Raw genomic sequence first — 15,360 nt, 5'->3', positions numbered from 1 at the left:
GAATTGCGCCAAAATTAAATAAATCTTTGAAAGATTTCACTGAATATTTATTTAACCATAGCAAAAGTAAATTTCTTATTGAAGTTAATTTTTCATCTCTGTTTTATGTTTATTTAAAATTAGACAAATCTGATATTATTTTAATCTTATATGTTATTTAACAGTTGGTGAATAAAGACTAAGTTCAGAAATTATTAATTATTATTATATTTTGAACTATGCTGTATAGCTGTGTTTTATGTGTTTGTTTTTAATTATTAAAAAAATTCCATTATTTTATATGAAAAAGTTTTTAATTGTATTTTATTGACAACATATTTTAGTTTATTGTGCATATATATTTTTTGATTAGATCAGATAACATTTTAAGCTGTCATATGGTCATGTCACAATGTGTCCCACCTATGGGGCATGTTGTCACATTTCACTTCCATTCTTTCGGGGTATATCAAGAAAAAAAGTGTACACTGTACTGAAAAAACCCCCCACAAATTGTACTAGACATGTGGGGAAAAAAAATTTCTCTGAACCCCAAGTGAATTTACACAAACTCAGAAAGTCAAAAAGTGTTAGGGTTGTGCGCCGCTCTCCCCTACTCCAAATGTTGCTAAATTTGGATCTACTAATCTTTCTTATCTGTAATGCTAACAGTCATGGGGAGTGAAAAACAGAGAGGAGTTATAAAGGAGAGCTCTGTTATAAGACGTGTCAGCTTGTAGCCTGCCCTTGTTGCATTATGGAGGTTTCTTTCATTCTGTGTATCCTCACTGCCGTGTTCTTGGGTCCAGCAGATGGACATGTGGTGGCTAATTTCTGGGATTCACCTGATTGCATCAAGTTCTTCTACAAGGGAAAAGTTCCAGAGCTGGGAGCTTCCCGGCCAAATGTTGTCCGTTTATGTCAGCGCTTTCTAAACACATATCACTTCACCACACTTTACGACACATACTACCGTATAGCTGTCTATTCTGCATACATCTTTCAGCCAAGTAATGGTGGAGGCAGAGAGAAACGTTGGTTTGTAGAGCCACAGGTGAGTAACATCTATTATTCTGCCTTCAGAAAGTGCTGATTATTTTTGTGTTTGGTTCCTGCAGTTTGTTTCTAACATCAATAAAACAAGAAATTCAACTTATGAATACAAAAATACTTATATTCCTATTTTCTATTTCTACACTGTAAAAAATGTATTAATAAGTTGACAACATGTTTTTCTATTGCAAATATAAGCAATTTTCAACTTTCTTTGTTATACAAGATTCAACTATTTTTTTAAAGTCATTTTAACGTAATTTAAGTTGAAATGACTTAAACATCCAAGTTGATTGTACTTAAAAATTTAAGGCAGCAACTTTTTTTTTTACAGTGACTTGAACCTGGGTTACTTTGTTTTTTATAAATGTCACTACACTATAATGAAGTAATTACAATATTTGTTGTCCAAAATATGTTTGTTTTTTTAAACAAGTTATTGTTTAAATTCTGTTTTACTCTTTACATTTAGCTGAAAAGTAATAAAATGCTGTTTAATGGCAGGTTTCACTGACAACTTATCTCATTATTGGGGCATGTTGTCACAAAAGATTGAGTTTAGTGAGCTGAGTGCTTTTCCTGTACACTAATAAAAATGTTCAATAGCATGTGCTTATACAGAAACTGATTTAAAAAAATAATAAATGTAATTTAATAAAAATACTAAAATAATAAAGCAAAAGAAAATATTAAAATATAATAAAATATTACCCTGGGAAATATTAACTGGAGTTTATATTATTGAATTATCAATAACTTTTATATTTGAATATTTGTGTAATTTTGACGTTTCATTAAGCCATCAAAACGATGATGTTTTACTAGTTGGTGAATCCCACATGGTCAAGTGAAATGGAAGATGGATATAAGCTGTCACAGCAGAACCCGGACATCTATCTGGGAGAGAAACAAGCTTTAAATGAAGACTACACAAACTCTGGATTTGACCGTGGTCACCTAAATCCCAACGGACATCATGCAGGTATAACCACTAATGAAGATTTAGTCTTCCCTCCTCCAGTGACTGAGGTCATAGTTTTAGACAGATCAGTTAACATTTAATATTATTACATTTATTGCCAATCTTAAAAGTTACTCTTTGGTATACATAATATAATATATATTAAAAAAACGCTTTTCCTGGACGAAAACATCCTAAAATCACCTCAAAAGTTGATAAATTTGTTTTACATTTTTTCTTTCTTTTCTCTCTTTTATTGTACCTGCTTCCTGTTAGTTCCAAGTCGCAATGCCACCTTTACCCTGACCAATGTGGTGCCTCAAAACCCAACGCTGAACCAGAACGCTTGGAACAAACATGAGTCTAAACTGACCACCTTGTTTAATGCAAACTGTCATCAGGCTTATGTGCTGGTTGGTGCCATCCCTTCTTCTAACAACTGGATCATCAAAAACAGTGTCAAACGGGTGAACATCCCAGAGTACATCTGGAACGCTTACTGCTGCGTCGATCAAAACGCCCGCCCCATCCTAAGCGGTGCTGCGACTGCCCTCAACACAGAGCAGAAGGTTGTTGTGGAACGCAGCCTAGATGAGATGGTCAACTTCCTTCAGCAATTCTCTGATGCACCAGTGAATGAGCTGTTCAGCGGCCAATGCAGAGCTTAGATTAACACTTTCAAATAAACTTTAGCAATAAGGCTAAAATTCTGTATTTTCAAATCACATTAACATTACGCACCATTCAGTATCTTTTAAAATAATAGGTAGCCTATGATTAATTCTCTTGCATAAGAAAGGAAAGTACACCAATACAAAATGCTATGCCATACTGACAGTTTTATTAATTGTAGTACACACATGTAGTTTTTGGTATTTATGTATATGTTGTGTTTTTAACATGCATGTTCAGGTTATATAGCCTAACCTTAGCCCACTTACCCAATAGCCATTCAGAATATTTAAATTATATGTATAAGTTTGTGCCTTATATTGATATGAATCAATTGCTCATCTACACACTTCACTACACACAATTCATTCAAATGAGAGACATGAATACAATAATGTCCATGAAACTCCAGATAAGCATATATCATCTTGTATACTTAATCTAACCCCTCAATTATATTAAAACTGAGACGTTCTTATGCGTACTGGCTCATAGGATGATCATTCCACTCTTCTCTTCTGTGCTGGGCTGGATGGGCCAACCCCACGCTTTGAAGAAGGGGGACAAATTCATGTTGACCACCTTGGAGAAGGTCTCAGCATACAGATTCATCTTGCCTGCATTGTCATTTGGCACTCCACTCATAGTATGGTAGGCAGTGAAAACTTTCTTAAAAGCATCCCAGCCAAATTTTTCCTGAAGCTTGAAAAAAACAAAACAAAAAAAAAACAGAAAGATGATGGAAGATTGAACACAAAAAAGGGTATAAATATGTATATTTTTATATTTATATAATTATATTTTTATAATAATTACATAAACAATTACAGTTACATTTTTATATTTATTTATTCTGCACAAGGTTTTATTGTTTTGTTTTTAAAAATCAACCTTAAAATAATGAATTATTACTTCTAGGGCTCACAAATAATCCATTATTGCTTTAATCTCTCTTTAAAAAATTACAAAACTGGCAATGAAGAAGTAACCAAAAATGTACATTATTAAACAATGTTTTAAAACAAATGCATTTAACTGATTAAACAAACTGTTAAAACATTATACACAGTCTGTTCTTACCTGCATGTAAGTCTCGAGCGCCGTCCACATGCTCCAGCTTTTTAAATCCTTTCCACCACTGTGATACATCTTGGCACGAGCCTGCCGGTTTTCTAGAGTGATGGCTGGATGAGCATTAGCGCTATTCATTTGCAGAACTTCCTCATGTACGTACAAGGACCACAGGTTGCAGGTGCACTCAGTGGTGTGTGGAGAGAACTCCCAAACTTCACACTGCTGGTTATGACCCAACTCATGAATGGCTCCCCAAAGACCACTTTTATAGGCTTCCTTTACGTTTATTAGTTCTGGGGCAGAGATGGTTTGCATCATGATGGGATATCCAGCATGCATGAAACCTGAGGGGTGAAAGGGGGAAAGTGTTATTGTTAAGATTGTGAGAATATAATTAGCAATAATGGCATGATTCTGTTGTAATAGTGATGTTTTTTTTCATCCCAGCAATAGTACCACTGACCGTGAGAGATCTGAACATCAGCAACAAACCGCTCCTTGCGGGGCAACTTGGCAGGCCTTGCTGCCAGGTCAGTTATGCTTCTCATTATGGTATCCCAGAGTCTAGCCACCTCATCAGGGCAGTCCAGATTCCTTATAAATTCTGATTCTAATGTGATGATGATGTTCTCAAACTCAAGTTCTGCCCAGGGGGCAGGTGCCGAACGGATCCCGCTCACCCAGTCAGCTACACTAGTCTCTCCTGAGGGACAGAACAAGTTTTATCATGTTCCTTGAATGTTCTGAATAGAAATTTTACTGTGATGCTCACTGGATATTAATTCAGATTTCTTACCAGATTTGAAGTATGGAGCCTGTACTGAGACCTGCACGACAATTTCCACCCCATCCACTTTGCTCTGGGGAGGTGCTACTAGGTAGATGAGCCCTCCCCACAAATTCCAGACCTGGACCATTTCTGTGTCCAAAGGGAATCGCTCATGGACCACAGGAGCCCGTTTCAGGATGTTTGCTTCACCAATGTTATCTGTCTGGCAACCAAGCTGCACCTACATAGAGTATCTCCTCATGTTAATAACATGCTCTCCAAGCCCTATGTGTAATATGGTTGTATCTAGAATGACAAGTATAGCTATTACATACAGCACCATTCCATGATTGGAAACATGTATAAGAGTTGACTTTATTGATTACCTGCCAATTTTTCCCAATGATCTCTGGAGGTACTGATATGTTCGTCTTCATACCAGGAGAAAGATATAAGCCTGTGCTTATCCATTCTTCACAACCTGAAACAAGTAATTGTATAGTGCTTAAAATAGTCAAACTAAATAACTAATTTTCCTCCTGCATTTGGCAAGAAACCTTTCATACCTGCAGTGTTTGCACTGATCCGAACTCTTGCATTAGACACAGTGGGCAAGTTGGATCTGTCCTTGATGATGTATGGAAGTAGGGCATCAGGATTAGGTGACACTTTGTATACCTCAGATCCAATGTGGAGCATCAGGTGGTCTTTAGCACATTCGACAGGACAATTACTGGACACCTGTGGAACACCTACCTTCTTCACTATGTCACTAAGAATTGCTACCACTGAGGTGTAGGCGGCACTGTCATGAGAACACATACGAAGGTAACTGGCACAGTCACTGCCCAGCTGCTTCAAGCAGCCCTGTTCATGAGCAGTCAATTCTTTTCCCAGGCTTACATGTTCAGCAAAACGCTGCAGCATTCTACGAAAGTGGTACCCCTCTCTAGAACTATGCTCTATATCTAGGGCCTTATATAACCCTCCACCCAAGGTATTGCCTAAGAGACACAATCCCATCTTGTTAAGAATATGATTTCCTGGGTATTCGGTCATCACATTGCAGCCACAGTGGGTCTGAGCCCAATACCAGGCATGACCCCCAATCAGAAGTCCTCCACCTTCAGCAACAAATTCTTGGATCTCTGCACATTGGGCATCACTGTAGGAAGTGCAGACGTAGACGCTTAAATCTTCTCTGAAGCCAGTCAACTGGCAATCTAAATCTGATTTTCTCAGTACCCCATGGGCTGCTTTGAGGCTGGGTAGGATCCCAATAACACCCTTCCGACCCTCATCAAGCCACTTGATAGCATTGATCATGAATGTGGACAGAGAGTCCTGGCCCAGGTAGCCTTCATGGGATGCCAGAATTACTCGACCTTGTCCATAATAAGCACCAGCAATGAATGCTTTTCCAGCAGGAGTGACTGCAATGGGGAATGCTAATGGTCCGTGCACCATCACTTCAGATGCTATAGCCCCTCCTTGGGTGTCAAACTCGGACACACCTTGTAGCAGGAACTCTAGATCATCTTTGAAGTCTTTGCCTTTTCTGAAAAAAGACAAGACAAATAGTGAATGTTTTTTTAAAGAATGGGTAAAAAGCAAAAATGTGTGCTGAACTTACAATACAGAAAGCCAACTAGAAGGGATGTTTCTTGGGACAGGAAAGTTGCCAACTTCTCCTGGGAGTTCAGAGAAATAAATTCCTGCAACACTGCACACCTTGTTTCCTGGAAAGTTCTTTAAAGTGTTTTCTTGTGGATGGTCATAAGACCAACTCCATGCTTGGCCAGCAATGATCAAACCACCTCCAGCTTTGAGGAAAGCAACCAGATCCTTTGCACAGGTCTCAACACTGTAAGCATCTGTGATATATATAGCTAATTCATTACGGAAGTCTCCTAGCTCGGTCTTGATAGGGCAGTAGTTCAAGTTTTCAGCTACTGAACGTAAACTCCCCTGAATTCCTACAATGCCGGCATCACCAGTACACGGCATAAGCCACATTAAAGCATTCTTGATGAGGCCAGGAAAGCGTGTTAGGTATCCCTCATGTCCCAACACCACTATACGTCCCTGACCGTAAAGAGATGCAGCCATCAACACCTGACCTCTTGAATTAATGGCAAGTGGAAAGGCATGTTCACCTATTAGTACAAGATCACTGGGCACTGCTTTTCCTTGGAAATCAAGCTCCTGCAGCCCAGACATGAGAGTGTAGTAGTCCTCTTCGCGTGCCATGGTGAATTAGTTCTGTTTTAGTAAGCCAATTCAAATCACACACAGGTTTAAAGGGTCTGAACACTGGGTTTGTTCAACCAGAGCTTGTGCATGCAGAAATATAACCGATTGGTTTTCAGTCCTACACAAAGACAGAAAATGAGAAAAAAATAAAAAAATAATCAAGTTTCATATATTTAGAAACAAATAGAAATGTAATTTTGTACATGTTTTTTTTTTTATGAATTACATTAAATATACAGTAGTATACACAAATCTACAAATCCATGACGTCCTCACAACCTTGTCATAAATATAAACGTTATATAGGCTATATACAACGTTAAATATATATAAACGCTGTATATAATTATTATTATTGTTATTATTATTAACTGTAAGTTTGAAAAAATCTTCAAACTTACAGTACCAAGTCTGCGACTGCACAGGGCCTCGCGCTAAAGTGACAGTTGATGATGTAAAGCCAATTAAAAGTTCCTATTTTTGCCCTTCGAAATATTATAATAGTTAACAGACATGGCTACAAGTGAGACTGTGTATCGTGATTCTGTACTATTCTGCTGAAAGTTGAAAATGTATTATGCAGTAACTTAATATTACTCTGAGAGTGTGTGTGTGACAGTGATTTGTGCATACATGTCAGTCACTCTTTTTTTATAGTATGGTCCGTCAGCGCGGAAGTTCATAGAGAGCTTATTCAGTCCATTTTAAATTCTGATTTTGTCGCCTCTCAAATGGGTTAAATCATAGATATATTGCCTATGAAGTTCAAGTAAATGCGCTAGAAAATCCACGCTCATTCAAGGATGTGCATTTATTGCATGGACGGAGAAAGCGCCGACACCTGCAGGATTTCATCTGATGGTACATAAGCATAATATCTATCTGTTCCGTGAGAGCAGAACGAACGAGCCTTTATTGACGTTTTTAAATCTGAAAACTCCAAAAAGCAACGAAATTGTCAGACATCCTCCATTAGTGCATGTTCACAGAGGAAAACAACTGAAATACAGTCGAACGATACTCGACGACAACGACGGAATCCTAAGCCGTGGGCGAAGCAATGGGTGTATTAAATTGTATGAAATAATCCTGAACAAAAGCACAAAACACTGCAGAGGTGGCAAGTTCAGCAGCTAAAATTTGCTGAAGTGACGGCTAGTAACAGCAGACAAACGGCTAGCATTGACATCAGCGGCAATCCACCTGTCACTCAAGTGGCCACACCCTTAATTATGCAGAACTTTAAATATTAATCAACTAAACGGATGAGTTATAAAAAAATTCACCCCCCTCACAGTTGTCATGAAGGGCAAAATTAGCTGTATAGACCAAAGCCACATACAGACACCAGGCTGTAAACACGTTTTTTTTCTGCTGTAAAATTTGCCATTTTAACATGGGGGAGATACAGATTTGAAGTGAAGTCAATTAGAAGCACTAACTTCCTGATGGTCGAGCGTACTGCGCAGACTCAAACTGAGCTTGACGACGTACTGTAGATGTGACGTGAGCAACCCGTCTGTCTTCTAGTAGCTGTGCCAAGAGAAATCTGAATCGTTCCCTTCCGAATCTTGCAGGGATGGAGATCGTGAGTAGGAGGTGTCCATGAGCTAGGAGCAGGAGTAACTTTTGCTAAGTATTCAGATTAATTACTTTGTCATTTTGCCTCCACGTCCCCCCGATTGTGCGCGAGCTTCTCCTCCTGTCCATACGGTAATTTCTCTACTGTGCGACAGAGTCGCGTGTTATGACGCAATCGTAAGCCTATTTTTACAAAAACTGCATCTACGGGGCCATAACGTAAAATACAAGGTAATGGAGCTTTTTTATACATTTTCGTGTTTCTTAAGAAATAAACAATGGACAAATGGAGTCTTTAAACGCCTCAGATGTAAAGTTATTCGCTGTCAAAGTGACGCCAAAATGAATGGGAGTCAATGGGATGCTAACAGCAGGTGATGGTCCGCTAGCCAATGGCGGTGTGATGAATAATACGGTCACTTTGGTGTGATGAGTCCGGGCTTAGGACCCAAGCAATGCGATTGGTTCAAAGCACGTTTTATGGGTAATCGCTTTAGTGCCTGGTTACAAATCATACAAAATCATTTTATTATAGAAGACGTTTGTACTACGTTATGTATTTTAAATTATACGTTTCAAATACTAGTATTTAACCGAAGCTATAGATTGTGAAATTAAACATTTCTCGTTGTTAGTGTGTTTTTTAGTTAGCTTAGATCATCGGATAACGTTACCTGTATGATAAGCTATTATCTAAGCTAACTAAAAAACACACTAACGTAGTACAAACGTCTTCTATAATAAAATGATTTTGTATGATTTGTAACCAGGCACTAAAGCGATTACCCATAAAACGTGCTTTGAACCAATCGCATTGCTTGGGTCCTAAGCCCGGACTCATCACACCAAAGTGACCATATTATTCACCGCCCGGGGAACCTTCAAAATAATATGAAACCCTGCCCCCAACAAAGATAAGTTTCACTTTCGATTTGAACTGTGTCATAACAACAGTGGAATAAACCAGAGCCATAGAGAGAATCAAGGAGGCTCTGGAATAAACCATTGCAGATTCAGAGGGGTGCTTTCACTAATAAATCTGACTGTCGGTGTTTTACCATAGGGAAATAACGAAACAACTTAAAAAATAAGCCAAGGCTCTCCGTAGACGGGCTCTGATCATCAGCTCTTCTTCTTCTTCTTCTTCTTCTTCTTCTTGTTTAATGGCGAATAACTCCTAAGGAGCATTATCGCCTCCTACTGTGCTGGATGGATGGCAAATTAACCTTGGGTGATAAGTCTGAAGTTTAAAACTGTTTCCTCTTCCTTCTCACAAATGGACCATTGACTATCTACAGAGAATGTCTAATAAAGATCATCAGCTCATTAGGAAAGAGCTCTAATGAACTTACTGTGTAGCTGTGTCCCAATGTGAAGGCTGCATCCTCCGAAGGCCGTATTTGAAGGCCAATTGGCCGTATTTGAAGGCCGATTGCATCACAGCGGCGTGACGAAGGCCGATTGCTACCTCCCTGATTCAAAAGCGACGCCAAATGCACCCTTTGTTTCCCTGTGAAAGGAAGGATACATAAATGGATCCTAAGCGGCCTATCCTACCCTATAAGTCATCGCGCGCCGGTGACGACAGCATTTTTTATTTAATTTTAAATGTGGCCGAGACTAGAGTTCGGTGTACTATGGAGCTTTTAATATGACAAAATGATTTGAATTTGAATTGTGTAAATTTGAATTATTTGCAAGTGTAATCTAACAAAATTGAATTTTAGGTGGTAGTTTAAATAGTTCTGAATTTGATTTTTTTAAATGAATATTGAACATTTGAAATTTAACAAATTGAAATGTTTTTATGGCTGAATTTTATAGACATGTATTTTCATACAGCTAGTTTTTTTGTTCTGAATTCTTATACTGCAAATATTCAGTTTAAAAAATACAGATTCAAGTTTTCAAAATGAAGAAATTCTGAACTTCAAATTCAGTTTTCTAAAATTCAATCTCAAAAATTCAAACTCAAAAATTCAGATCTTACAGAAAGTAGGTCACAGCTCATCCACAGGGAAGAGTGAAGGATCTCAGATAAGTCGAACAGAGCATTTTGGCTGCACTGCAGTAGTTTTCTGCCGCAAACACGGTGGTGGTTCAAGAGAATCAGTGTATCTTTCGTTCAGTCGTTTTTTTATTTAATATTAAGAGTAGAAAAATGAGAAAACAGCTTGAGTATTAGATTTCTAATATTCTAGTAATAATAGTCCGCTGCAGCAGTTGCATGGAGCTTACAAAACTTAACGCGTGTATTGCAACTATAGGCTACATTTAAATTGCTCATCAAACAACTAGACTAACGAATGGCTCGGTACAACGGAAGAGCCTAGAAAGGGCTTTTTCTCTGTGTAGACCAGCAGTTGGTCTGAATATGCTATAACCTATAGCCTATTTTCCGGACTGTATACAGGCTAAGGACGTGTGTCCACCAAAGCGTTTTTAGCCTGCTGAAAACGCCTAACTGAGAGTGTTTTGCCAGCGTTGCGTTTTTTTCAGTTGAGACACTTTGCTTGTTATGATACGGAATATCCACGAAAGTGTTACTAGTATCTCATTTCACACATATTTTGTTTCTGTGTTGATTCTATATTAAAATGTCAATACAATGTAGCCTAATGTATTTTCTCTGGCTCTTGTTTTAAATTATTTTGTTCCGTTATTATGCTTGTTGCTGTCATCTGTTGACGTTGTACAAGCAGAATGTGGCGGACGCGGTTGAATTTGTGGTTCATGTCAGACGATAAAGCCAGACCACATTGCATGAATCAAATAAATTTTGCTGCGTTCGTGACGTCACGTAATACGCAATTACGTTGAAAAGGTCACGATTTTAGGCTTTTTAATATAAAAACACCCCGGATACGCACACAAAATGGGCATTTTAAACGATAAACTGACACAAAAGGTGTGTTCGACATCGGCTGCGGCTGGATGTAACCGATCGGCGAGAGTAGCCACGTGCAGGCGGGGAGGAGCTGCAAACGGAGACGTGAAGTCGGACACTTTCTGGTTCCCGTAGTGACCACTCACGTGGTGTTTGCATACTTTACCACAGCTGAAGTGAAATAAATGCAATATTTGCCAAATAATGTTTCAGAGACATTTTCATTCAATACTTTATGTACTGCTTCATACAGCGTCTGTTTGAACAAGAATAAAGTTCAACATAAGCTACTATCAATGAAGTGGAGTCTACGTTTTTTAATCAGTTTTAATTGAATAAACATGACACAATATAACATCGCAACTACATGAAAAGAGTGTTTACTGTTATAAAAAACTGATTTGTGAGCGTTAGAGGAACTAAAGGTTTTTGGATAAACACGAAACACACGTGATCATTGTCATGCAGTGAATCCAGCCAATCGTGGAACAGCTGTGTCGTCATCAGCCCTCGTGCAGCCCAGTGCAGCCGCTTTTGAGAAGCTGCTCTGGCTGAGTTCTCTGGCTACTCTCGAATCACTCTCGCGGTACTTTGATGGCATACGTCACAGTCACATGGCGTCGGCGCTGAATCAAATCGGACAAAATTTCTAACCGGCATGTACTGCTTCAAGTCATCCACCGATCAGTCTGCGCAGAGCTGCATGAAGTCGAACAAGCCTAAAGACATTTGAATATGTGTATATGGTCCTCCTTCTGCACATTTGTAAACACTGACTCGGTACTTACAACGTAATTGCGTATTACGTGACATCACGAACGCGCATCACAGAACAGAGCAAGGCGAGCATTTGTTCTTATAAAACGTAAACTTTTTTATTTATTTTTGAAATGACCGATCGTTTCTCTAGATAAGACCCTTATTCATCGTCTGGTATCGTTTAAAGCCCTTTGAAGCTGCACTGAAACTGTCATTTGGACCTTGAACCGTTTGGGGCCCACTGAAGTCCATAATATGGAGAAAAATCCTGGAATGTTTTCATCAAAAACCTTAATTTATTTTCGACTGAAGAAAGAAAGACATGGACATCTTGGATGACATGGGGGTGAGTAAATTATCAGCAAAAGTTTTTTTAAAAGTGAACTAATCCTTTAAGTACCCATTTCTGCTTTTTTAGAGCAATTCAAGAAAAAAATAATTAATACACATCTTTGCTGAAATGTATTGTGCTGTTGTTGTTAACAAGCCATGGTTCATTTGCTCTGCCCTTAGGATTGTGAGGGTGTAAGTGGGAAACCCACTGCTTGGCCCTGGTTTGTCCTCATGGATTAGGTGTTGGGACAGAGGCATTGCACCAGCCCAGAGGCAGAGGTGGGGAGAGCACAGGAGAGGATGGACAGGCTGTTTTCTCTTCTTGAGAGAATGATTGAAAAATATTATTTTTTTTCTACATATTCTTGTTTAACTTTTTTTTTAAAAGGAAAGAAAAAATCTGTACATTATTTTTTATGCAACTTTAAATGTGTAAATAAAAGAGAATGAATTGTTCTGGACATTGTTTATTTTTGTAATGACAGTCATAATTTCTACATGAAACAAATTCTTCTATACTTTTTTTTTTTCATATAAAATTGGTAAATAAAAATCATTTGTTCTACGGGCTACATTAAAGTACTTTTTCCAACTATTAACAACATACGTTTCAAATACGTATAAAAATCAACATAAAATGTTTAATTTACTGTACATAAAATAAGAAAACAAATGATGTAGACTTTTATTCAGCTGAGCAGGGAGACCCTGGTGGTGCTGGACCGGGAAGGGCTCCACAATAGAGACCCTGGTAAGGCCTCCTGCTGGTGGGATATCATCTGGGATGGTCTCCAGAGTGTTTGAGTGCATGTTTCCACTATCCACTAAGTTGTCTACCAATAGGTTTGCAGGGCTAACTCAATCGGGGGGACTTGTCAGGGTTTTTTTTGATAGTTTTTCATTTATATTATGCTACTACTGCATTTTACTTCTGAATATTTTCAAGGTTGTAACATTTAAACTATATACTTTTGTGTAGTTTAATGTAAAATCATATGTGAGGGAAAAAAATTACTTCAGTAGATAATCTTCACATTTGTACGTGAATACTTAACGAAATATGAAGTTCCGAAAATTAAAGTAACAAAATGTAGGTCTAATGTCACAATATTAACAAATTGTTGCTAACTGCTGCGTCCCATATCAGGGCGCATCTGAAGCGCTCGGACTGGTCTAGCCTACGGAGGATTGTTATTGTCGCCTGGCAACTGTGACAGCTGCCAATGATGAGCGGGGAAAATGCTGGACTTTTTTATATTCAATTGGGTTTTATATTCAAACAGGGCTAAACCGAAAATACATGACCTGGCAGCGCCGGGGCTGAAACATCCTCACCATGTCCTCCAGTAAAATATAAAACATAAAAATGACAATAGCCAATTCTGGCTCCATAGCTGTTTACTCAATTATATCAAATGAATTATCAGGATGGCAGCTGTCGTCTCGCACCGTTGCTTGGCGCTAGGAGCGGTGATCACAAACACCTGGCTGCGCAATTAGGAAATCCTACGAAGGCTACATGGTGCGTCCTTTGAAGGATGCATAGGCTGCATCCTTGAAGTCTGCGTCCTCCGAAGGATGCAGCCTTCACATTGGGACACAGCTAGTGTGTCAGATAAAGGAGACTTATAAAATGTGCAGAGCTGTGGGTCCCCATGCAGGACCAGGATTGAGAACCACTTATCTAAAGAGTTACTTTTCAGTTATCTGGTTAAATATCCATAATTAGCTCGCTAAATAAATACCAAATGTACAGAAGATTGGTCATTTGTGACCTTGGACCACAAAATCAGTCTTATGTGTATTTTTTTTTAAATTGAGATTTATACATCATCTGAAAGCTGAATACATAATCTTTCCATTGATATTAGGTTTGTTAGGATATGACAATATTTGGCCAAGATACAGCTATTTGAAAATCTGGAAACTGAGGGTGCAGAAAAATCGAAATATTGAGAAAATCGCCTTTAAAGTTGTCCATTTCTATAGGCGATTGTGCTGCATCCACTCACAAAAATATTTTTTTTAATATATTTAAGGTGGGACATTTACTGAATATCTTCATGGATCATGATCTTTACTTAATATCCTGATGATTTTTGGCATAAAAGAAAAATCGATAATTTTTACCCATACAATGTTTTGTTGGCTATTGCCACAAATATACCCGTGCTACTTAAGACTGGTTTTGTGATCCAGGGTCACATTTAGCAATAGCATAGGCCTACATTTAAACTATTTTAATTTTAAATCATTGTATTTCTTACTGTAACTTCTCTCCTCCTGCAGTCCAGCTGTTCTCGACTGTGAATGGCGATGCAGTGCTCACTAGTGAGTGTGAATGGAGCTCGGTTGGAGCTGGCTGATGGTCGAGCTCTTATGTTTGGTCGAGGCCCTGAATCCAGAATTTCAGACAAGAAGTGCTCGAGGCATCAGGTTGGGTTTTCAGCCTATTTATACAAAAGGTTGAACACGTCACGTTTGTGTCTGCTCCAGTAGCGGAGATAGCGTGGGTGGGTGGGTGGGTGGGTGGCCGGGTGGGTGAGTGAGGGCCCCAGGGCCCCTCAAACGCCGCCGATCTGGCGTCACTGGACAGGAACAGTGTTCTTCTTGATACTATCAATCTGTCTGTGTTTAAACAGCGGGCATGCAGACATGTTCTCTCGTGTCTTGCGCTTAAAGAATGCTATAAGCGCAAGACACGAGAGAACATGTCTGCATGCCCGCTGTTTTGTCTTAAATGGTTGAGAAAGAAAAACAGTAAGCCTATGTCTATTGAATCAGTGCACTGACAGCATATACTCGCTGCTACCATTAATGTTGATCAAAGAACAAAAGAAAAAGAAAATCACTCACTGAACTTTTCTAACTTTAATTAGCTTAATATTTTATTTGCCTGTTGTTCGGTGACTGCTCCAACTGCAACATGAGTCTGTGCATGTGACCTTGAGATGCGTTCCCTGTCAAACATAATTTATCCTTATTTTCGTAATAATATTGTATTTATATTTTAGAAACAGTGTTATATTTTTCTGTGTG

At 38.6% G+C, this 15,360-nt stretch overlaps 4 protein-coding genes across 4 annotated transcripts in view; 2 read left to right on the top strand and 2 right to left on the bottom strand.

Annotated features, from left to right (window-relative positions):
- Window positions 1-15,360, bottom strand: part of LOC309507061 (uncharacterized protein) — a 159,247-nt gene that overhangs the window by 128,696 nt on the left and 15,191 nt on the right. The window lies entirely within an intron of this gene.
- On the top strand, window positions 710-2,707 carry LOC309507111 (endonuclease domain-containing 1 protein). Its single transcript, XM_082181245.1, has 3 exons — window positions 710-1,033; window positions 1,858-2,014; window positions 2,270-2,707. Exons 1-3 carry the CDS (start codon window positions 737-739, stop codon window positions 2,659-2,661), a joined length of 846 nt encoding a protein of 281 aa, XP_082037371.1. The 5' UTR covers window positions 710-736; the 3' UTR covers window positions 2,662-2,707.
- On the bottom strand, window positions 2,808-14,706 carry LOC309507067 (TRPM8 channel-associated factor homolog). Its single transcript, XM_082181161.1, has 8 exons — window positions 14,589-14,706; window positions 6,142-6,879; window positions 5,075-6,066; window positions 4,895-4,989; window positions 4,536-4,749; window positions 4,203-4,442; window positions 3,746-4,083; window positions 2,808-3,367 (listed from the first exon to the last, which is right to left on the bottom strand). Exons 2-8 carry the CDS (start codon window positions 6,756-6,758, stop codon window positions 3,155-3,157), a joined length of 2,709 nt encoding a protein of 902 aa, XP_082037287.1. The 5' UTR covers window positions 6,759-6,879; window positions 14,589-14,706; the 3' UTR covers window positions 2,808-3,154.
- LOC309505885 (bifunctional polynucleotide phosphatase/kinase-like) overlaps window positions 14,632-15,360 on the top strand; it is a gene marked incomplete at its 5' end in the record, with an annotated part of 47,507 nt that continues 46,778 nt past the window's right edge. Inside the window, one exon of the mRNA XM_082179345.1 lies at window positions 14,632-14,757. Coding sequence (XP_082035471.1) covers window positions 14,632-14,757 — 126 coding nt within the window. The remainder of the gene's footprint in view (window positions 14,758-15,360) is intronic.

The sequence above is a fragment of the Leuciscus leuciscus genome (assembly GCF_965113295.1).
Source record: "Leuciscus leuciscus genome assembly, chromosome: 9".
Classification (NCBI taxonomy): Eukaryota; Metazoa; Chordata; class Actinopteri; order Cypriniformes; family Leuciscidae; genus Leuciscus; species Leuciscus leuciscus.
Note: the sequence above shows the minus strand (reverse complement) of the source record. Positions and strands in the feature narration are given on the sequence as shown.

Coding starts and splice junctions, on each gene's coding strand:
- LOC309507067 (XM_082181161.1), bottom strand. CDS start 6,758: ATGGCACGCGAAGAGGACTACTACACTCTCATGTCTGGGCTGCAGGAG. Junction 4,990..5,074: donor GATCAGTGCAAACACTGCAG/GTATGAAAGGTT, acceptor TACTTGTTTCAG/GTTGTGAAGAATGGATAAGC. Junction 4,443..4,535: donor GGCTCCATACTTCAAATCTG/GTAAGAAATCTG, acceptor TCTGTCCCTCAG/GAGAGACTAGTGTAGCTGAC.
- LOC309507111 (XM_082181245.1), top strand. CDS start 737: ATGGAGGTTTCTTTCATTCTGTGTATCCTCACTGCCGTGTTCTTGGGT. Junction 1,034..1,857: donor GTTGGTTTGTAGAGCCACAG/GTGAGTAACATC, acceptor ATGTTTTACTAG/TTGGTGAATCCCACATGGTC. Junction 2,015..2,269: donor TCCCAACGGACATCATGCAG/GTATAACCACTA, acceptor GCTTCCTGTTAG/TTCCAAGTCGCAATGCCACC.